This window comes from Arvicola amphibius, chromosome 17, assembly GCF_903992535.2.
Source record: "Arvicola amphibius chromosome 17, mArvAmp1.2, whole genome shotgun sequence".
Lineage (NCBI taxonomy): Eukaryota > Metazoa > Chordata > Mammalia > Rodentia > Cricetidae > Arvicola > Arvicola amphibius.
In genome coordinates this window covers 23416302-23440795 of record NC_052063.2, presented here as the reverse complement: position 1 = coordinate 23440795, position 24494 = coordinate 23416302, and the positions used below count along the sequence as shown (strand labels likewise).

General features: G+C 37.5%; 1 protein-coding gene across 1 annotated transcript in view; it reads left to right on the top strand.

Moving 5' to 3' along the window:
* The window catches only part of Nav3 (neuron navigator 3), a 583384-nt gene that overhangs the window by 61161 nt on the left and 497729 nt on the right, over nt 1–24494 (top strand). The window contains exon 2 of the mRNA XM_038314956.1: nt 15054–15461. Within this exon, the coding sequence (XP_038170884.1) occupies nt 15390–15461 (72 nt within the window). The 5' untranslated portion in view covers nt 15054–15389. The remainder of the gene's footprint in view (nt 1–15053; nt 15462–24494) is intronic.

Sequence of the window (24494 nt, the reverse complement as noted above, 5' to 3'; positions counted from 1 at the left end):
ATAATTATTTTATTGAAATTCTCTATGGAAATAAGGGATTCTCATTATTTCTAAGAGATCAATTTTTAAATCACAGTCAAATCCTAAAATACCTTTCAAGGATCTTTTATCTTAGTGCTATGGATTTCTCAAACAGACTCATTTCCTTTAAAAATATTCCTTTCTAAATTAGGTTTTCTTGTTATAAAAAGAAACACAATTCTTTCTATAATTGAAGGTTAGACTGGGAACATTATTTTCCCACCCTTGTCAATAGAGTTGTTTTTGTTTTGTTTGTTTCTTTGTAGAAAATTGAGGCTTCTTACTTGCTAAGGATGTAATCTCTTTGAAGTGACTTAGGCCATAGCCCCACCAGAGCCGTTTCCATAATGCAGTAGCTACATAATCTGCTTTTTTCAAATAGCCGTGAACTTCCTTGAAGGTGGAAGTTGGCAGAGTATGTAAATTCCATCCCTCTTCTTGCCACAGAAGCAGTACAAGTCCGTTCACTGGTTTACCTGCCTCTTCACAGTCCTCCTCTTTAGTTAGATTGATTTCTCAGCTCCCAAACTCCAAAGAGCTTTGATGGAGAGCTCTTGGCTTTCTCATTCTCTATCCTCTCCCCATAGTATTGCTATAGAGATATTCCCATAGACCGCTCCCACAGATCCCAACATAGCATCCTGCTCTCTCTTCTTCCCTGCTTCTTTTCCTTCTCTTTGTTGCTCTCTTACTTTGCTTCCTCTTCTTCTCCCCCTCCTCCTCTTGGCTCTCTGTCTTTTAAAACTTTTATTTTTTTATTTTGCACCCAACTGCAGTTTTCCTTCCTTCCTCTCCTCTCAGTCCTTCCCTTCAACCTCCCCTGTGTTTGACCTCCCCCCATCAACTCCCCTAAGTTTCTATTCTGAAAAAGGCAAGCCTTTCAAGGGTATCAACAACACTTGGCATATCAAGCTGCAGTAAAACTGAACTCCTCCCCTTATATTAAAGCTGGACAAGGCAACCCAGTTTGAGAAAGATGGTCAAAAAAGCCAGCAAAAGAGTTAGATACAGCCCCTGCTCCCTCTGTTACAAGTCCAACAAGAAGACTAAAGTGCACAACTGTCACATATATGCAGAGGGTCTAAGTCAGTTTCTTGAAGGCTCCCTTGTTGTTGATTCAGTCTCTGTGAGCCCCTATGAGCCCAGATCAGTTGATTCTGTGGCTTTTCTTGTGGTGTCTGTCCGTGACCCCTCTGGCTTCTACAATCTTTCCTCCCTCTCGTCAGCAGGAATCTCTGAGCTCAGCATAATGTCTGGCTGTTGTTCTCTGCATCTGTTTCCATCAGTTGCTAGATGCAATCTATCTGATGACATTCAGGCTAGGCACCAATCTCTGTGTATAGCAGAATATTGTCAGACATCATTACAATGACTTTTTTTTTTCCTCCAGTGGTGTTTGGTTCTATCCTAAGTCTCAGTGTCCTCCAGCATCTGAGTCCTGGTATTCCAGGGACTGTCAGGGGTGGACTCACTTTCTTTCCATGGGTCTCACGATGGCCCAGTCAGTAATTGGATACCCCCACAGTCTCAGCACCACCCTTACCCTAGCATGTCCCTTAGGCAGAAGAGACTCTAGGTGGAAGATTATGTAGCTAGGTTGGTATCCTAATCCCTCTAATGAAAGACTTGCCTGGTCACAGTTCATTGCCAGTTCAGGCATATCCACAATTGCTAGGAGTCTTAGCTTGGGTCATCCTTGTTGATCCCTCGGAGTTTCCCTTGTATCAGATTTCTACCTCACCCCTAAATGCCTCCCACCTCCAGTCGGCTCTTTCAGTACTCTTGAAAGTATATCTCTATTTTCTTTCCATCTCTCTCTCTCTCCCTTGAGCTTTGAGTGGGCAGTTCCATAGCAACAATGACTGAGTTAGTGCACAATTTGCAGATACAAAGAAGTTCTGAGTACTTAAATGTACCACCAGGTGCTGAAATCAAATGTTGAGTTTACAACTGTTAAATACAGAGTCCCAGGGATCTATCTTTCCTTCATATGCCATTTCTTCTCTGAGATTACCATGCTCTTATTTGTATGTATGCATTCTAGGGGGAGAACATCAATAGAAGTGGGACTAGGGAAAATGTGTGGGACCATAACCAAGACACATGCTAAAACATGCTCTCTCCAGCTACCCTTGCCAGGACACTGCTGGGTGGCTCACATGTGGCTGTAGTATCCAGGTTTGAAGAAGATAATGAAATGGAAAAAAAAGACCAAGTTTACTCAAAAGTGACTCATAGCAACAAATTTAGCGAAACAGAGCTGAGAAAGGAATTCAGTTAAACTTTAAGGAAGTAGAGGCTAATGAGGTACCATTGCCTTTAATGGTAAACACGAGAAAATAGTCCCAGGGATCCCATTCTATGAGGATCTTCATAGTTCCTCTCTGTCATGTGTGCTAAGCATGTAGCTCTCACATCATGGTCCAAGGTAGCTGCTTTCACCATGGTATTTGTATTCTAGCTAGTTAATGGAGAAGGGGTAGGTAAACAAATATCTTTTCTCTAAGGGTAGTGGCATCTGCAAGACTTGCCTGGATACCCTTAATCAGAAGTGTGTCATATAGTCATACCTAACCAAGAAAATCTCCAGAGAAGACTTATTTTTTAAATATAGATTTAACCTTTTAAATAGATTTACAACCGTTAAAAAACCAATGACAGCTGGGTGGTGGTGATGCACAACTTCAATCCCAGCATTCAGCACCCAGGACGCAGAAGCAAACAGGTCTCTAAGAGTTCAAGACCAGGTTGGTCTTCAAAGTGAGTTCCTGGACAGCCAGTGCTACACAGTGAAATGCTGTCTCAAAAATAAATAAAAAATAATGTATACATATGTAAACATTGCGCCTTCCGCAAGAGATGTCACATACCTTCACATACTAACCAGTGAATGGCTTGATGGCCCCAGTCTGGTTCTCATACATGCTGGAACTATAGTGTTATTTCCATAGATGTTCTCCAAGGTCTTCACTCAGGAAGTGGCAGAAATTATCAAGATATTTATAAAAGCTAGGATTTTCAATGTAAGAATCTTTAGAAACTATATATTTTATCCTATATTATAGCCTTTTATTATTATAATCAAAAAACCGAGTTGAAATCATGAACACTTACACATAAACATTTTCAGAACTCACAATTCTGAATTCATGAAGTCCAAATTTATTCAATATGTGGCATAACTTCTTCTTTTTGGGGATTTCTTAATATCGCGTCAATAATATTACCTAATCTTCCACTGTTATCATCTTTTCTGGCTGCCAAGTTCAATTGCTTATAACCATAAGCATCTTTCCTTTCCACGGATCAACTGAGTTTAGCTCATCTTACTGTTATCCCATGGTTTAGATTTAGGGCTAAATTCACTATATATTTCATCCTCCTTTTACATTTAAACAATTAAATCAATACAGTGTGTATGGAGGAGGACTTTGGGAGTCCATTGCTTTCTTTTACCAATGTGGGTCTTTGAGACCGAAGTCAAGGCATGACCCTTAGCACTCAGCACCTTTGCCGACTGAGACATCTCTCTAACCATGCTTCTTCTTTCTCAATAAGCGATGGCTGCTCTCTTTTTATAGTATTACTAGAGATGGCGGGCAAGCAATTTAAAGTGATTTGTCTCCATCTTCTCTGTTCTATTATTAGGCCAATCAAGCCTCACAGCATTGGAACAGGGAGAGGAGAGAATAGTTTTCTGGAAATGGTACAGCTTCTCACAATCTGTAACACGTCAATATTTTCATAATGTTTAGAGTAAAGGGAAAGATACTAAAATACAGCAAATTTTGGTTTTTAGCATCATAACAAGTTAAAGGTGGCTCTACATCCCAGAATAGGGGAAAGGCTCTGTTTCAGAATCCCAGGACCCTTTATCCTGTTATCATGTGATTCTTTATGGTGTTCCCCTACTTTGATGTTCAAAATTGCCTTACCAGTTTGATGCTTCTTTCAAGCTAGTGAGAAGGAGGAAAGAAAGAAGACTGGGGCAATTTCTTCTTGAAATGTTAATACCTGAAAATGACGTGTGTCCTATATGTTTGCATCCTAGTATCTAGAGCCTCACTAAGGGGCAAGGGAAGCTGTGAAACAAGTCTCTCATTGTGATGAACACAGCTAGCATGTTCTTTATTATAGAGTGGATTTCAGTGTCAATTGGCAGTCTATTCTTAGGATAATTTGAATAAATATTAATAGAATCTTTAGTGTGGGCATAAGAATGGATGGAAAATGAAATAGATGCCAGGAAAAAGAAATTCAAGCATGAGACAAGATATGTATTTTAACTTAAATTTTAAATCTTCTTAGATTGCCAGTTCTTAGTATATTTGCTTTTATAATTATGTAGATAAAATGATTGTTAATTTACCATTGCAACAAGAAACAGTCATGCATTTCAAATCTCCTTATGGCAGCCAGTGCTCCCTAAGTAACCCAGTCTATGTACAGATTAAATATAAGAAGTTGATCAAATAAAAGGTTTGATTAAAATGACATAATATGGCACTGCATGCTTGTAAAGATACATCATAATTTTATCCATATAATGTTTGCTATAGCATCTGTGTTGTGACCCAAGGTACTGGGAAATAGCGTGTGTGCTTTTCCCTCTCTTGAGAGCTCAGAAACTCCATTTTAGAACTATTACTGAAGATCGAATTGATGTCAGCCAGGAAACTGTAATTTCCTGTCAGTCGGCCTTGAATTACTACATTGAGTTTTCAGGCAATAAACAAACTTAGTTGAAAGATACAAGCTTTTCCCTACTTATCATTAGTACCTAAGAATATGAATGTTTTATATGGCTCCATCTCCATTACACACACAATTATTGGCTCAGAATGATGCTCAGCCTTCCTTGCTTCCTTTTATCTTGAACTAATCAAGTCCAAACTTCCTGCTGAAGACAAGTGTATGCTGTTTTAAATGGGGGCTTCAGAGCCAATTTATCTTACAAAGGCAAAGAACCCTCCATTTCCAGGCTTCAGAAATGAAACCGAGCAGCCACGTTGCAAGGAACATAATGTTTCTCCTGCTGTTTTTATTTCTCCCGTGCATCGCAAGAGGAAAAGACGGGATTTTATGTGAACCCTGAGCTGTGAGGCATAATGCAAGGCAGCGTTTTTTTTTTATATATATTTTTGAATATTGGGTACACAAGAGGAGGGCTTGTTTTTGTCTTACGTAACTGGGTTGCTGCTCCCTAAAAGCTAACCCACAAAATTGTGCTGGGTTACTGTTGACTCTCCGGTTGCTAAGTTACCTTTGATGCCACAAAAGCATTTCTGTAAAGGGGACATTTTTTGAGGATCACACTAAGGCGGGTTTATTTATGAGCAGTAGAATGAGTGTACAGATTTCCCAAAGCTCATTTGATGAATCCAAACTCACTGGCTAACGGGCTGGACAAGAAGTTCACCTTAGAAATAGTGAATAGAGGGAGAACATGGTACTTTCATCCTCGTATAATCTCCGAGGCATAAAACAGGCTGTGGAGAAATCGTTTTTAAGAAAGATTCCAAAGATCATGACAAGGGATCGTGAGTGTGGTCTAGCAGGCTGATTGCATTACCTGTCAACAGAGATCCATAGGAATTGTTTTTTCTTTAGCTGTGTCAGGCCATCATACTAAAGGACGTTTGTCACCACTGACACCAGTAAGTAAAAGTAGTATTCACCAATGAATGGGACGGTCGTATAGAGTCCCTCCATTTACTTCTGAATGATATGTATGTGAAGATGTCATGCCGTACATATCACATGCCAAGCATTTTATTGTTGCCTGGCTTGTCTTTAAATATTACTTTCACATTCTTTGTCTTTTTTGTGTGCCTCTGTGTGTGCGTGCACATGCGTGCATGCATGTGTATGTGCATGCACGTATGTATGCATATGAATGTAGGTGCATATTCCTGTGGCTACTTGTGTATGGAGGGTGTCACACGCATGTTTGTCACATGTGGATGCCAGAGAACCGCTTCACATAGACCTTGTCAGGGGCTCTTCACCTTTTTAAAGAGTATTTTAAAAAGTATCTTGTTGTTGAGCTTTTACAGAGAACAGTAGTATGGGTGAGGACCTCTAGGATCTGCCTGTCTAGCTTTTTATCATGGAGATTGCAAGCACCTGTTGTCATTGAATTTACAACCCATCCCTAAAATATTTTTTATTGTGATCTCTCTCAGGTGTTAGTAAACCAAATAAAACAATATATAATTCAGTGTATGCAATAGCTAGCTTTGTCATGAGGCATCATTTTCCTTTACCCCCTGTTGACAGAGGTTTCTGTCCCACTGGGTCCCATAACTGTTCTGTCCAAGGAAACACAACAGAGGTCTACATTAATCACAAACTATTTGGCCTATTAGCTCAGGCTTTCTTGTTAAGTAACTCTTACATCATACATTAACCCATTATTCTTGTCTGTGTTAGCCACATGGCTTGGTACCTTTTATCAGTGAGGAATTCTCATCTTGCTTCCTATGTCTGGGTGACAACTGCAGACTGCAGACTTTCTTTCTTCCAGAATTCTCCTTATCTGCTCCCCCTGTCTCTATTTCCTGTGTGGTCATCCTGCCTATACTTCCTGCCTGGCTACTGTCCAATCAGCGTTTTATTAAAATAATACAAGACTGTTGATCCACAACAACCCCCTAACCCTCCTATCCTGATTTAAATTCTATAAGATTTTAGAAATTTGATTTTTTACCATATTTATAAGTATTGCTAAGTTGTACTTACTGTTCCACATGTAGTAGTGAAGTATAAAGATGTTTTCATTTTAATGTTGTATGACATGCAGACACATGTCACAATTTACTAATTTTAAATTTTTGATCATGCAAATTATGAATATTTCTAATATTTTACTAGTGCCAAGGGAGGAACAATGACTAGTCTTAGGCATCCCTCTAGCATGCATACTGCTTCATGGGAATTCATAGAACATCGGCAAATACTCCTCTTTATTGAATTTTGCCGAACCTATCAGTTTGCTTCAGCCAGTTCTACAGTAATCCACAGTTTAGTAGAGTGTTATGTCTGTCTGTTTTTTCCAACATTTGCTGTTTGCAACATTTCAATTTTTTTGTTATTTTCTGCTAGGTAAAACATTAATGTTCCAGAAACACACTAAACACGCCGGATCTTTTATTAACACTTAACAGGGTTTTTGTTTGTTTGTTTTTGAGACAGGGTTTCTCTATTTCTCTGTGTAGCTTTGGATCCTGTTCTGGAACTAGCTCTTATAGACTAGGCTGGCCTCAAATTCACAGAGATTTGCCTGCCTCTGCCTGTTGAGTGCTAGGATTAAAGGTGTATGCCACCACCGTCCAGCCGCTTTTTTTCCCACTTAAGTTTATAATGTGTATGTTTGTCATCCATGTTTCTCCTTGAATATATTAAATTCCATTATTATTCATTTTGTTTATGCACATGTTTATTTACACATGTATATAGTTTCAATTTTTGACATTTTTTTGTATTCTGGTTTTGCTGCATGCATGGCTGTAATACGTTTTATCAATCATTTAACCAGAATTGACATTTTAATGTCTTTTTTCATGGGATATTTTAATCTTAAGAATTTTTTTTTTTTTTTTTTTTTTTTTTTTTTTTTTTTTTTTTTTTTTTTTTTTTCGAGACAGGGTTTCCCTGTAGTTTCTAGAGCCTGTCCTGGAACTAGCTCTTGTAGACCAGGCTGGCCTCGAACTCAGAGATCCACCTGCCTCTGCCTCCCGAGTGCTGGGATTAAAGGCGTGTGCCACCACCGCCCAGCTTTAAGATTTAATTTTTAAAGAATTCACACATATAGTTAAATACAATAAAAACCATGCTGGATTTCTTCCTCTAATTCCCAGAAGACCTCCCTCAATTTCCCATTCCAAAATTCATGGCCTTCTATAATTAAAGATATCTGTATTTCCATGGGTGTGAGGCCATCCGTGGGAGCATGTGAAACGTATTAGTGGCCACACCTTCAAAGAAGAATAATTCTTCCTCCCTCAGCATTCACAAACAGCAATTGCTCCTCATTTGGGAGCAGACCTTTCTGAGTTCATACCTTATACATGTTGAAATTTTGGCTGGCTTAATTGGATAGGTCACATCTGCTCTGAGTTCATAAGTACAACAGTTATGTCATATCCAACGAAAGCATTCCACAGCACCCCTCCTTAGCCTTCAGGTCTCACAATATTTTCATCTTCTTTTCCATAATGCTGTCCGAACCTTGAGAAGAAGGTAGTAAAGGTTTGAGTACTTAATCTCTTATTCTCAAAAGTTTGAGCAGTTATGCACATCTTTATTTGAGTGGTATCCACTGCAAAGAGAAGTTTCATGGACCATGATTGGGAACATCCCTAGTTTATGGCTATAAACAGAAATACTTAGAAGACGGTTTGACAACATAGCTGCTCAGCTAAATAACAATGGTAGATTCAATCCCAGAGACAATGGGCTCTTGAGTAAGTTTATAATACGACATATGAATTCCCTTCTGGGACAGTTTGTTTATGCTGTAACCATCATGGCACCATTATACCAGTGTGTATCTCTTAAGTGTAAGTTCTATGTAATAGCATGTAGTTTCCAGACTGGTTAAGGCTACTCATGTCTTTCCTTGCTAAGTACCCTATATACTGTGTTCTGGCACAATCAATACTAGTCAATAGTGAGGAAGTTTTATGGTTGAAGATAATGTTTTATGTTCTGTAGTCAACGTATATGGTGTCTTTAGCAACAATGGTTTATGATAGTTATAATGGGTAACCAAGAATAATGATGATAGACTGTGTTATTTTAGAGACCTTTGGGGCTTTCCTGATGAGAAGCTGGTAGGAAGGTATGTTATGCCTGGCATTTCAAAGTTTAATAGCCTAAATCTTCTGGGAACAGCATTGTCCACACATGTGAGTACTTCTGTTTGAACTCTGTTTTAGTTATGGTTTCTATAGCTGTGATAAACCACTATGACTAAAAGCAACTTTGGGGGGGGGGTTATTTCATCTAATACTTCTATATCACAGTCTGTCGTGGGAGGACAGGGACACAAGGCATGAATGTGGTGGCAGAAATTGAAGCAGAAGCCATGGAGGAGTGATGCTTACTGACTTACTGACTATCATTTCTTGTTCAACATGCTTTCTTATTGCATTAAAATTATTTTTTCCTGGCCCTTTACAGGTAGCCACTATCCCGACTTCTTTCACAAGCCTTTCAGCTTTATAGAAATGAATCATTCAGTATGCATTTATTTGGTCTGGAAAATCAGTGCCTGTGAGATTTATAGATTGTGAAATACATCTATAGTTTGTTTTTTAAATAATTTTTATAGTTATTGGTTCTATATGTAGTCAACCTAACACTTATCTATTCTTATTTTGATGAACTTTTTTGTTGTCAGCTTTTTAAAAATGTTATTTAAAAGACAAAGCTTTTGTATGTGTCTTATACATGTACACCTATCTTAAAGTCTTAGTATTTAGGATTATTTTGCTGTGTTATGAAATATATGCATCTTTAAACTTAGTAATCATCTTACATTTTCATGACATTATTTTATCAATATATGATTTTTATCTCACATCTTTGTCAATAATTTGTCATTCCTTTGATTTAATTTGTCTAGTGAGAAGATCAACTTCAAATGATTTTCCTTAGCATGTTTTTGATATATTCACTGTTCATGTTTGTATTGATATATACTAATTTTTCTTCTTTTAATTTTCCCACTTTTATTAAACATAGATTCTCTTCTCATACAATATATCCTGATTACAGTCTTCCCTCTCTCTACTCCTCACAATTCCTCTCTACATTCTCTTCAATCCAGATCCACTCCCTTTCTGTCTCTCATTAGAAAATAATAGGCTTCTAAGAAATAAAACCAGGTATCACAAAGTAAAATGTAAGATAAAACAAAAACAATCTTTTCGAAGTTGGGCAAGGCAAGGCCCAAGAAAGATACAGTGATCAGAGACCCACTCATTCTTACAGACAGGATTTCCATAGAAGTACTAAACTAAAAACTATAATATCCACCTAAGAGGACCTGGTGCAGACCCCTCTTGGTCCTGTTCTAGCTCTGTGAGTTCAAATGAGTTTTGTTCAGTTGATTTTGAGGGACTTGTTCTCCTGATGTCCTCCACCCTCTTTGACTCTTAAACTCTGTCTCCTCTTCTGTGGGGTTCACTGAGCTGTGATGAAAGGGAGACATCCTGTTTAGAACTAACTGTGTCAAGGTCTCACTCTCCTAGTAATGTCCAGCTATGGATCTCTGTATTCGTTCTCATTTGCTGCAGGAGGAAGCTTTTCTGATGATGGCTGAGTAAGGCACTGATTTATGAATGTAGCAGAATGTCATTAGAAGTCATTTTATTGTTACTTTTAATTTTTTAAGATTAGTTTATATTTGGCTTTTCCCTTGCTTTCTGGACTACCTAGTCTCTTGGCTCTTTTCTGATACCAAGCAGTATCAGGTATGGTTTCTATCCTGTGGAGTGGGCCTTAAGTCAGATCAGACATTGGTTGGTTACTCCCACAAGCTTTGTGCCACTATTGCCCTAGCATATTTTGTAGGCAAGACAGATTGTAGTTGTAAGGCTTTTGTTGTGGATTGATGTATACATTTCCATTTGTTAGTCTGCAGAGTACCTTACCATACTAAAGACACTAGAATGTAGGGGAATGTTCTATATCGGTACCAGTTAGACTTCTCCATATTCAGTAAGTTACTGGGTGTTGTCCTGGGCAATGGGGCCCTGCTGTCAGTTTTCAGAGTGCAGCCTGTGGTCTTGGTAACAGCCTGGGTTGTTTAGGGATTTTCATGGAGCCGCTTTGGCCAACAACTCTGTAACTCAGTCCTGGTACTGGAAGCTTTGTTTAGTGACAAGAGATAACCATTTGGTACTCAACTTTCCCACTATAAGGAGACTTTATTAGGATTGCCTTCATGTATTTTAGGAAATCTCTACCTCTCTAGATTCCCACATCATGACTGCAATGCCCATCAATTCCAGCTGTCTCTCCCTGCATTCCCTTCCTCGACACTGTTGCCCCTTGCCACCTGACCATTCTTAGCATCCCTTAGGTGCTCGTGGTTTTTTTCTCTAGTGCTGAGGCCTTGTGGTTTCCCCATTCTCTTTAGCATGTCTGCTGTGGTTGTCATTGTTCAGTTGTTTCATCAAAGAGGTCTTACAATTTTGTGAGACGTTTTCCAGAGCATTTGGTATTTTTCATGTTACTGTAAATGTTGTCCTTTTAAAGTTTCATTTTCTTAATGTTTGCTGATATTGGAAGGAAACAGAAGGGATTTGTATAAGGTGACTTTTTATCCAGGAAACATTGTAAGCACATTCATTAATCTTAGTAATTAATCTTTGGGTTTGTTTCATATTTATATATAGATATTAAAACATTTGCAAATAAATTCTATTTATTTTTTTCAGCTGCTTGCCTGCCTTCCTACATCTCCTACTCTTCTTTTTCTTACTCTTATATGTTCTTGTCTTGCTGCCTAACTAGGACTTACTTAAGTTTAATGTTGAAGAGAATATTTGTTAGGAGGTAGATGTGCATTATTCTTAATTAGATGAGCAGTATTAAAAATACTTAACCAGTGTGTGTGATATCAGCATTTGTGAAAATGTTATTCTAGATAAAGATTACAAAAAGACCTCCCTCTGTTCTACGTTTGCCCAGAAATCTTCTTTGCTCACGAGTCAGTGTTTAATTTATCAATTTATAATTCTACTCCATTAGAGATGAGCATATCATTTTTCTTTATTTCATTAATGTGGTAAATTACACTGATTCATTTAAAACCTTCAGCCAATTTTTCATTTCAAAGCTAATATAAACTTAGACATCATATATTATTCATATTTTTACATTGATGGATTCCATTTGCTCTGTGTATTTTATGATTTTTTTAAATTATGACATTTGTTTGAAATTTTCTGGCAATAGTTATAGTTTGTTGCTAGTTTTTTAAAAACTTGTTTCACCCAAGTGCTTCTTGAGTTTGTTCACTCAGGTAATTATGCCATTTATAACTTCAGGAGCCATCAAACAATGAGCCCAAGATTAGTTAATTACCAATTCCATTCGCAGCAGCCTTCAAATTATACATCACTCACTTTTCACTCCCTCCAGTCAAATCTTAAGCCAGGCTAAGATATCCATTGTCTATTCCTTAAATTGTTTTAATGATATTCATAATGGATCTTGGTGATAGGTTTGGATCTTGCTACCCTATTTTTCCATATTCTTCATCCCCCTTTTTTATGAAGTTCTGTGACAGTTTTATTAAGGTTTAAAATAAAAACCTCCAAAGCAAGCAAACCAAATCTCAGCAGCTTCTAAGAGGAGGGAGATGGAGAAGGATAAGAAAGAAAGTCATGCCCTATGAGTTAGGTGGGCATGGAGGTCAGCCACATGACTGACAAGCAGCCACATGGTAGAGAGAAGAATTTTAGAGAAAGAGGCCCAGAGTGCTATAGCAAACATGCTTAGAGAAAATACAGAAGACAAGAAGAGTGATTTTGAATATTTCAGAACAAAGAGCAGGCTTGCAAATCTCTGTTAGCCACTGCACTGGAAACTGGGAATTCTGGTAAGAAAGAAGACAGAATCTTATTTGGTGAGGATGTCTCTGAGTCCTTATATCACATGTGAAGGTGCTCACAGAGGGAGGAATTAGATCTACCCAAGAGCTAGAGCTACAGGTGATTGTGAGCCACCCAACAAGGATGCTGGAAGAGCAACAAGTGCTCTTACCTGTTTCTCCAGTTTCTCCTCTTACTTATTTAGCATGACTAAAGACTCTGCTTTCCTGGGTCTTGGTTCTTAGGCAATTGAGCAGCCCAAATTATCAGTGGTTCCTCCTTAGAGTTCTTTCAGGTCTTCAAATTGGCAATGTTCTTGTTTATGTCTAAGCCCTTTCCCGTATTTTTTTCTATACCAGAACCATATACTGTATAATGTAAAATACATCCATGGCTGAGTAGAAGAAATAAAGAATGAGTGAAGGTCACTAGAAAGATTTAGAGAGGGAAAATGCATGGGGAGTTTCACAGAACAATTAGCTGATTTCAAAAACTTCCTACTGATTTTTCTGTTTTGCCTGCCAGCTCCCAAATCATGACACTGAGACTTGTTATGAAAACTTGGCCAATGTCATAAGCTTGTTTCTAGCTAGCTCTTATAATTTAAATTAACCCGTATTTTTTTTTTTTAAATCTACGCTCTACCATGTAGCTTTTACCTCTATCCCATTTTGTGTGTCTGACTCGTTCCATATCTGGCTGGCTTCTCCTTCTTCCCAGTATTCTCTCTGCCCTGAATATCCTGCCTATCTATTGGCCATTCAACTTTTTATTAAACCAGTCTGAGTGACACATCTTTACAGTATACAAAAAGATTATTCCATAGCATATTATTTCTTTGAGAAAGATTATCAGCAATGGAAAATGAACAGAAGAATGGGAAGGTAGACTTAGTCTCAAAGTTGGGAACGTTGATCCAAAGACTGCTCTACCAAAGGATCTGGTTTTGATTCCCAGCACCTTTATGACATCATACTACCATCCAGTGCCCTCTTCTGCTCTCTGTGGCACCAGGCACACAAATAGTACAGGTACACACCTGTAGACAAAACATCCATGCACATAAAATTAAAATTAAAGAAAGACTATTAACTGCCTCCATTTATAAAGAACTGTCTTCTTAGACAGTAGGTTTCCTATTGTTTAATGTATTCAGACAGTAACTACTCAGTTGTCTAAAGTGAGTTTAGGCTGCAGCAGTGATTCTAAAATTACTTGCTGTGGGTTGAAATGTAAGAACAAAGGTTAGAGAGCTCCTAAGTGAGATCACTGTTTTACAAGTTTGGAAAACTCTAGGAAGGTAGCTTCCAAATTAGTAGGACTGTGGATGTTTAAGATTATTATTCTAAATGAACCATGGTGCGTTTTTACATCAAAATTATTCTCAGTAAAAGCAACGAAACCAGCATGGGTTAATCTCCAAAGCATCATGTTCATAGAAAGATGCCCACAGATAAGACTCAATGTGTAGCCATGCTAAACCTCCAAGTACCAGGGAATGTAAGCATAAAGTGACTAATGTAGATCAGCTGTGGTCCAGGGCTGAGACAGAGCATGCAGACTGAGTGAAAAGCAACAGTTGGGGGTGGGGCAGGCAATGTTCTGTGTTTTGCTTATGGTTAGGTTTCCATGGATGCATTTATTAAATTCATTAAAACAGATAATAATATGGATGTAGATATACTTCAATTAAGCTGAGTGTTTTTTAATGCTGTTATTCAGTGATTTTATTATTTTGCCTGGGTTTGGAGACCGCTGAATTGTATAAATGCATTAAAAAGAGTATGGAAGCTCTAGATATGGTGGAAAATGTCAACGTATATGGTATGCATATAATACACCAAAGAATTAACCATGTTTCTATGGTATCCTTGTGTACAAAGTATGGAATATGAATTGGCAAGAATAAATCTATGACTGAATAAGTTTTAAAGCCAATGCAATCAGAATTCAAATTCTAGTTCTTTTAGTAATTATAAGACTTGTCAAAAATGTACATTCCTTTCTTCATCTTAAAGCAGAAGGATAACAAACATCTTACTGATTCATTTTGAAGTTTAAATAAAATTGCTTTTGAAAAGTATATGACACAGAGCTTGGTAGTTTTGCAATCTTTTTTAAAACTACTCTTTGGTAGATCATATTCATATCTCTTCTTGATTTCTATTTCAGTGTGATGTAGGTCCCTGACATTAATACTTTGTATAGGTTTAATGAATTAATTGATGTTACAGTTATTATTCAACAAAGAATAAGGCTTTTAACTACGGTTATTCATGCTTTATTTCATCATTACACATTATTTAGTAATATATAGTAGTACATGTTTTTCTCTACCTCTATCTGAAATAAATTCAGACAAGAATTTATCTCCTTAACTGTATGATACAAGGCACAGGGAATTTACTGGTTTTTCTTTTCTTACAGGTATATAGGAGTACTGTACCTTTGTATTAAAATGGAGAAGATTGAAGAGAGGAAGAGGTAGCAGTTGGAGATGATGCTCCTGGATGACTAGTTCACTTAGGAGAAGTCAGCATTACAGAACGCTATGCTGGTTTGGAAGGAGCTGGAACTAAATTGCAAACTTTCCTTTTGTCATTCGATCCATGGATTTTTTAATTGGTTCTTTGAAGAGATGAAGTTTGAAGCCAGCGTGTGATGGGGCATGTGGCGTGCCAGTGTTTTCCTACTCACTGCCTCTTGGATTAGTTTGCTGCCATTTTGACGAGATTGCATTTTGTAGGGCGAGAACCTAATGTGATGGATTTATCTTCAGAAATGAATAGACATGGGAAGAATCCGGTGAGTCACAAGCTGGAAGACCAGAAGAAGGTAAGAGATGGGAAAATTCCTTTGCTTCATCTCCTTTTCTGTATAAAGTAAAATTTATCATCGTAAAATGAGATAAAGTAAAATGGTGTGCTAGTTCATAAAAATTAACCTGTTTTAAAGTATATGGTGCTGTGAATCTGGACTTTGTTGCCAGCTGGAGATTTTATTTTTAGGATTGGTTCTCTAGAATATGCATATTATTCTACACATGTGCACACACACACGTTTCAATAGCTTGTTAAGTATTGCTGTGTACTGTCTTCAATGCTAGTGACTAGTGACATGTTACACTCACATCATGTGACCAGCTCGTACATATAAAGAGTAAAACAACTTTGATAGAGTAGGGTGAACTAAAGTTCTGCTACGAAGAACACTTGCCTTCTTGCTACGAGAAGGCATAGGTGCATTTAAAATTTCATTTCCTATCCTTCGGCATGTCAACCTAGAAAACCTTCTCACTTTTACAATGCTGGAAGTTGAGACAAATTGAGCTTATATTTAATTACTTATGTGTTATGTCAATATAACTAATGGAAATATATCCAAAAGAGTCTGTTGTTGAGAGTTTTCGAAGATTAAGTTTGGAAGCTGTGGAGTAAGAAGCTTAGACACCTGAGGGATCACATTTAAATCCAATTTTCAACCTATTAAGCAACTCTTCCTTGCTCATCTACTGCACTGTAGTGAGATCCATTTAATTATCACTTATAAGAAGGGTCAATGATAATGCCTTGGAGAGGAGGCTCTGCTAATAATGAATACATTACCTTATGAGATGTTTCCATTGACTCCTGTTATCACAGGACACATATGTGGGGATCCAGTGGCTGAGACACATGAACAAGAAAGTGAGATAAATGGAGTTTTAAAGCATGTACAGATCAAAGGGTCATGATGAAGATTTGCTTTTAACCAACTGATGGGAGTAGATGCAGAGACCCACAACAAAACATTTGATCTTGGAGGATCCTGAGGAAGAAGAGAGGGCAAAGATTGTAGAAGTCTGAGGGGTCAAAGAAAAGAACACAGCCCATAGAATCACCTAAACAGGGCTCATAGGGTCTTACAGACTGAATCGACAATCACAGAGCCTGCATGGGTCTGATCTAGGTGCTCGGCATAAGTTAGTATTATGGTTGTGCAGCTTGGTCTTCTTGTGGGATTTCTGACATGGGAGTGGGGGTGTCTTTGACTCTTTCACCTGCTCTTGGGACCTTTTTCTTCTTATTGAGTTACCTTGTTTAGCCTTGATATAAGGGTTTGTGCCTTGTCTTATTGTAACTGTTATGCCATGTCTAGTTGATATCCCTGGGAGACCTGCTCCTTTCTGAAGGGAAACAGAGAAGGAGTGGATATGGGGGAGATGGAAGGCACAGGACTGGGAAGAGTGGAGCAGGGGAACTGCAGTAGGGATGTCATGTACAAGAGAACTAATAAAAATGATTTCATTTTACATGCAGCTTAGAAATCTTGTTTGTTTACCAGTCACTTTGCATTTTTCTAAAAACTCCAGTCTTTTGTGTTGCAAAGTTTGAAGAGGCTATGTTGAATCAACTGCTGGTTAATTTCTTTTGCTCTTTTGTTTACTGTGCCTAGGATAGTCACAGCCATTCCCTGGCGATGAAAAGAAACAGCAGTGGGTACCTCTTTTCTTGAGGGAGATGGCTATTATGAGTCATTCATTGGGTATACTTTTAGGAAAGTAAATTTCAGAAAACACTAAGAATAGTAAAGTCCAGGGTACCTAGAACCTCTTTTCCCTTCCTTGTGCATGTAAACTTTTCTACACCTGTGTATTCAGGGGCTGCTTGTTCATTTCCCAGCCACCCAGACATGAAATAATCACACAGAAACTGTTAATTACAATAGTCTTGATCTATTTGCTTGGGTTTATTATTAACTAACTCTTACATCTTAAATTAAACCACTACTGTTATTTTATATTTTACCACAAGACTTGTGGTTTACTGATAAGGTTCTGAGATATCTATCTCCTTCAGCAGCTACACGTTGTCTCTCTGACTCTGCCTTCTTTCTCCCAGTATTCAGCTTAGTTTTCCTGCATAGCTCTATTCTGCCCTACCACAGGCCAAAGCAACTTCTTTATTAACCAATGATAATAAAATATATTCACAGCATGCAGAGGGGAATCCTACATCAGGTGGTTTCAGCCTAAATGCATGCATTATTGTTTTTTCCTTTTTGTTTGCTTGCTTTCATTTCTTCATTTGGTAGTGCCCAGAAGGATTGTTGAACCCATGGCTGTTGAAGAGAGTGCGGGCCTGAGCACCAGACCCCTTTGTTCCGTCCTGTCCAGCTAGCTTATACCCGAAATAATCACACAGAAACTGTATTCATTCAAATACTGCCTAGGCCATTATCTCCAGCCCATTATTGGCTAACTCTCACATCTTGATTAACACATATCTATTAAATATGTGTATCACCACGTGACTGTGGCTTACCGGTAAGATTCTAACCTAGTTCCATCTCAGGCCAGAGGTTCATGGCATCTGCAACATTGCCCTTCTTCCCAGAATTCTATTCTGTCTTCCCACCTACCTGAGTTTCACATAGTTGATCTAGGCCAAGACAGTTTCTTTAATAACCAATGAAAGAAACAGAAATACAGAAGGACCTCCTACACCACAGGGCCACATGTAAGTTAGTCAAGTGTTCTACTCCTGAGCTACAAGTATCTTCAGCTCCCTGCAGGAAGCGAGTCAATTAATCATTTTTCTTGTTTATGCTTTTTAAAATGTCTTTAATGCTGACGGCAATTTACCTACTGTTGTTATATAAAGATCAGGGTGGGAGGGGGAATAAACCCTTAATACTAGAAAGGCCTAACTTTGGTTAGATACCCTGATTCATTGACAGGAAAGAAAAGTACCTATGAGAAAGTCATTTATTCATTTTTTATATAAGGCATTTTCTGCTAACACAAAAGGGACTCCAAGCCAAAGAATGAAATGAATTCTCACAGAGTTTTCCACATCGCTTTTGTAGAAACTTTAAACAATGGTTTGTAATCATGTGTAGATTCCCAGGCCAGCTCACAAAAGACTCTTCAGCTCATAAAATATGTACTCACATGAATAGAGTTTAGAAAAAGCATAGAGAGTCATACTTCTGTGGGAAAACTAGAAATACCAGCTTTGTGTTTGGGGACTACAGGGTTCCAAACATTTATTTTTTACTCTATTTTACTCTAGCCTTTTGAGGGAAAAGTGGAAGAGAGGGAACATTTTCAATGAGTAAGAAGAAAAATGGAAAATGGGTTCTAAAGACCCTTGGACCACCCCATTGACTGGATATTTCAGAGAGAGAGAGAACATTAGTATACAAAACAGACAGATACATTAGAAGGTCACATATGTGGATGGATACTTAAATATATAAATAAATAAATGATACATAGATACATACACTGATAACTAGGCATACGATAGAAGCATATGAGATAGATGATAGATAGACAGACAGACAGACAGAGAGAGAGACAGACAGACAGACAGACAGACAGATAGAGACAGACAGACAGAGAGAGAGAGAGAGACAGACAGACAGACAGACAGACAGACAGACAGACAGACAGATAGATATCTGGGGCATTTGAAATTCAGATTTGTTAAGCGTCAGCTAGAATGTCTAGTGTCAATGACACTTTTGTGAGTTTGCATTATAGCAGAGGTCATAAAATTATGCCTGTAATTACTTGAAGTATTTGTAATCCTTCAAGAAGAATGAATTTCATAGGTTCAGTGTTCCATACTATTGAAATAAAATGTGCACATCCTAGCTGTCATCTCTTTCAGAGGTGATTGTATCACCAATATTTTTTTTTACCAATGTACCTTATTTTCAGTAATTAGAATACACTAGATATTTAAAATAATATATATCAAACTAGAGCAATCAAAGGCACCCATTCCATGTACTACATAGCTCATTCGGTCTACAAACACCTTGCCTGGTGTTTATTTTATTTCTCTAATATATGGATTTATGCTTTTGGTGCTTCATTTCTAAGTGTGTGGGCATTGGCAAGCCATCTATGGAGGTGATTAGGTGAATGAGAGAAAAGAGTGTTTATAGTCCTTTCTGTGATCTCAGGAATATGCTGGTCCTTTGCAGTTTATTAATATACTATCTTCTCACAAAGATAAAAATCTGCACTTACTGTCTTAGGTGTTTTGGTTCTCTTAACAATAAACATCAGTTCTGTGTAGCAATCCCTATTTTTAATTGGCACTGATATCCCTGTTCTTGGTGAATACTTTTCATGGACTTTCACTTCCTAAATGTTATAATTCTATTAAACTATATAAAACAAATGCAAAAATATATGCTCTTACTCAAGAGCATATAACCTCAAAAGTGCAGTTTTAGAAAGATGTGTGAGTTTGTGTGTTGGTTGTAAGTAGTGCTGTCTGTGTCTGAGCAGAAGAAAACATACCTGAAATTTACAAAGGTCTCATGAACACAGTTTTATCTAAAGTACCCTTTATTATAAGTAAATAGAGGACTGGATCTTTTAGGAATTAAAGAGAGTAAGTCTAACAAATAGGAGTGGAGGGAGGGAAAACTGTGGTTGGGATGTATTGTATTTATGACTACATAAATAAATAAATAAATAAATAAATAAATAAATAAATAAATAAAAGGACATGCATCTAGGGATCATGCATCAACTTGAGTCAGTGTTGGGATGCTTAGAATTCAGTGGGCTTCTTAATTATTTCAGTTATTTATCAGTAGAACTTACAGTTCATACCAGACCACAGTCTGAATTTTGACCTTTAGTTTCTAGAATGTCCCAGATGGAAAAGTTACCAAGACATTTCAAATCTCCCAAGTGTCCATAATGACGTTCTGTATCTTTAAAATTTTACCTTTTCAACCTTATTTGCATGTTGATACTGGGAACGTTGGCAGACTGCTTTCCATTAATTTTTATTGCTCTATGGGTTTTTTTTTTCTGTAAAACCCATAGGACAATGAAAACCCAATAGAAACAAATGTCACTGGCATACAATTAGTTGTGACCTTGATCTGAAAAGCTGAGCTCAATAGATTTTACTGTCAATGTAACTGCAGCAGTTTGCATTTCAGACAACCCTAGGACACAAGTTCATGGCTCCATGAATATTTTATGTGTTCAATGAAAGCATTTATCACTGTCAATGATTTAGTAGATAGTATTAAAATGGTGGTATTATACACATTTTAAAGTTATGGCAGTAGATTGCAATACATGCTTGGTGACCTGTTGCAGACATGTTTTGCTTCATTGCTTTAATCAGAATTAGATTAAGACTATGTGTATACATACATATACACATACTCATATATATATACACATGCTCATGTATACACATATATACACAACATATAAATTATATACACACAGAGGATATTTAAATTTATGAAATGTTTAGGATGAATCTCTCAGATTTTACTTCAGCAAATCAAGTATTTTATATATGCTATTGGCAAATAATATTTCACACTTGCTGTGAGAAAGCTCATGATGAACCTTTATTACACAATGCCTTTATAAAAGTAATTATTTCAAAAATAATTCATCCTATAGACAGAGTATTCAAAATGTGGAGAATATTGTAAAGTAATATATTATTATATTAATTGCTGGAGAGAAATGCTAATTTGTAGGCAAAGCCTGCCACTTTAAGGTTGGCCCCTGTAGCACTTTGGACTTGAAATGAAGTTTAGGCAGGTGGTTAAATAATGTAGCATTTGCAAGTAGCACTCCCTGCTTATCTCATTAATGTCTGTTCACATAGAAATAATTTGTACTTTTTTTTCAATAAATCTGAAACAAAAGTCTAGTCCAGGAACAGATACCAGGCAAGGGTTATGTTTAGCCATTTAGCCATTTCTACTAACAGCAACCATCTACGGATGTCAATGCTTTACGTAAAATCAATATTTTATCAATCTTAAGTTAGTCTAATTCCAAATTTTCTATTTATATTTTGATGAACTACTTTGTAAGTCTTAATTTATTGTTTTTGTCATCATAATAATGGTAAAATAATTCTTATATGATCATAAGGGTAAAGAGATGTATTACTTGGGATTAGTCTCTGAAGTGCCGTGAAGTACTTGAGATTACTTGTGTTTGAAAGTGATTAAAATTTTGTCTTCTTGAAAAACTACATGAAGATGAGTCACTAGAGAAGGCTTAGTGACGAATTCCCTCTTTCAGGTTCTGACCTTCCTCAGGGTTGTATTCATTAAGCCTACCTGACTTTTATTAGTGTATGGGTTGTGTTAGAGGAACCCGGATGGAGGATAAATTGTATGAAACCTAACTGCATCATTTAGAGACCATCCAAAGTGTAAGTGTGGATAATAATATGACTGGATTGTGATGGATTTGTAACAACATTAACCATACCACTTTCAGTTCGAGTTTTCATTTCTGAAAGACATTCTACATTACAATAATTTAGCTGCCTCACAGTTACTTTACTTGGAGTTCTGTAAGGATAAGTTAATGGGTACTCTTTCTCCAATCAAAGCTGATTTTTGAAACTCTTAGAATGTGGCTGAACCGTTTTAAATTACATTAAGTTTTTTTTTCACTCCAATGTTGAATCTTCCAGGAGACTTCTGTAGATTATGGTGACTGTTTATTTCCCTTTTCATTAAAAAAGGCTTCAAAACACAAAGTTTTGCAAATGGAGAAGAAAAAGTGCCTTATAAGTACACACCATAGTTCTATCTCTTGGTTCTCTAATAGTCCATGTGTTTTATCCTGGTACTGGCTTAAAAATACCATGAAATATAATGATTCTTTATTTTCTTTTAGACAACCAGCATAATGAAGCTTGAGATACCAAATTCTTAATATACACATATTTTTAATTAATTAAAAAATATCTTTTCTCATTTTATATACCAATCCCAGTTCCTACTGCCTCCCTTCCTTCCACTCTCTCCATCTCCCCGCACCTCACTGCCCATCCACTCCTCAAAGAGGGTAAGGCTTCCCATGGGAATTCACCAAAGTATTGCACATTGCTCTGAGGCAGGCCCAAGGCCCTCTCCCTATATCTGGGTTGAGCAAGGTATGCCTCCAAAGAGAATGAGTTCCAAAAAGCCAGAACAAGCAGTAGGGATAAATCTGGGTCTGACTGCCAGACGCCCCACAGTCTGCCTCAGCCATACAAATCTTTTGAGCACTGAAGTTACAATTATACCCAAACAGGTAAGAACACTGGTTCTCATTATAATCTTGATGATAATAAAATGATAACTAATATACAAGATTCAGTACATTTTAGATTGATTTTGCTCTTATTTATGTATATCTGTGTATCTTTGGGTGGGTATGTTCACCTGAGTGCTGATTTTACTTCCAATTATTAATGTGTCATGTGTGTCTGTGTGTGGATTATTCATTTATGTGTGGGTTGATTATTTATGTGTCATGTGTATCTCTGTGTGGGTGTCAGCAGAGGTCAGGAGATGGGTGTCTCCCTTGGAGTATGTGTTACAGGTGATTGTGAGCCATGAATATGAGTGCCAGGTACTTAAATTGAGTCCCTTGCAAGAATAACTCTAAACCACTGAACCTTCTCTCCAAACCCAATGAAGCCCATTTTAATTCTTATTTTATTTTTCTGAAATTTGCAATGTTCATTTTGATATTTATAAGTGTTTTGCCTGCATGTGTAACCCGAGAAGATTAGCAGAGAGTATTGAATCCCCTAGATCTCAGTGGAGTCATGGGGTGTTTATGTGTCACCCTGTGAGTACTGAGTACAGAACCTAGGGTATCTGCTAGAGCATCAGATGCTTAAACCAGTGAGCTATGTCTCTAGCATTCCTATTTATCTTTAAGTTACTTCCTCTTGTTTTGACACTAACATGGAAATTATCCATGACAATTACCATTATATAGACTAAGAACTAAGAATGAGCTTAATTTTTCTTTTATGAAAATTTGAAAAATGTGCATATACCATCAGTGCCAAAACACAGAATAAAAGAACAGCATAGCGATTTTCTCTAAGCATTCTGTATATATGCCATGTGATTTTACAGATTTATAGATATTTTTCCTTTAGACTATGTTTTAGAGGGGTTGAGATCTCTCAGTTTGACATACCCCAAAAGACATAGTCATTTGAACATTGCATAGTCTTATAAAAACAGTAGTTCTATGGTATCTTTCTAGCTCTCTGGAGACCCTGTAGTTAAGCCAGATGGTGCTATTCTAGATTGCTTGACAGGGAGACAGCCCAGTGCTGAAGAACCCAGGAGTGCTTGTAATTATCTCATGGAAGATTTGAGTGTCAGTACCAGTAAAATAGATCTTTGCTCATCTGCAAGGGTCAAAGGTTTGAGACTAATCAGAAAAGTCAAAGCATGATTTGGCATTCAAAAGAGCGAGGAAGTCCAGGAACAAGAGTATGAGCAGAAAAGAGGGGGGAGACATCAGAAGTGGGATGACCTACTTGATTTGCTTCTATTGATGGTGTGCTGCCTGCTAATGAACAAGACTGTCTGGCAGAAGGGTAGGGTGGACAGAAAGTTTGGAATATATTACTCAGAAGTTGGCCAAAAATCCTCCTCCCCCCAAGTCTGATGATATTCTGTGACTATGCCGTGACTTGAATAAGAATTGTATGAAACAAAACAGATGTAAAGATACACCACCTGGGCTGGAGAGATGGCCCACCTGTTGAGAACACTTGGTTCTCTTTCAGAGGATTATAATTCAGTTCCCAGCACCATGACAGGTATCTTACAACCACCCGTGACTCCAGGTCTACCTCTGACTCCTTGTTTGTCTCCATGCAGAGACAATCACACATGCACATAAATACACGATAAAGTGATTCTTCGAATCATATCTGACCTCCCTCAGGATCGGGTAATGAATTCTGTTTGATTTGCACAGACTAAATGAGAAGAGCAGTAGGAAACATTCAAAATCTTTGATCTGTACATTGTAAGAACTAGGAGTACCGCTGGCATGTGACAACTGAAAGGTGT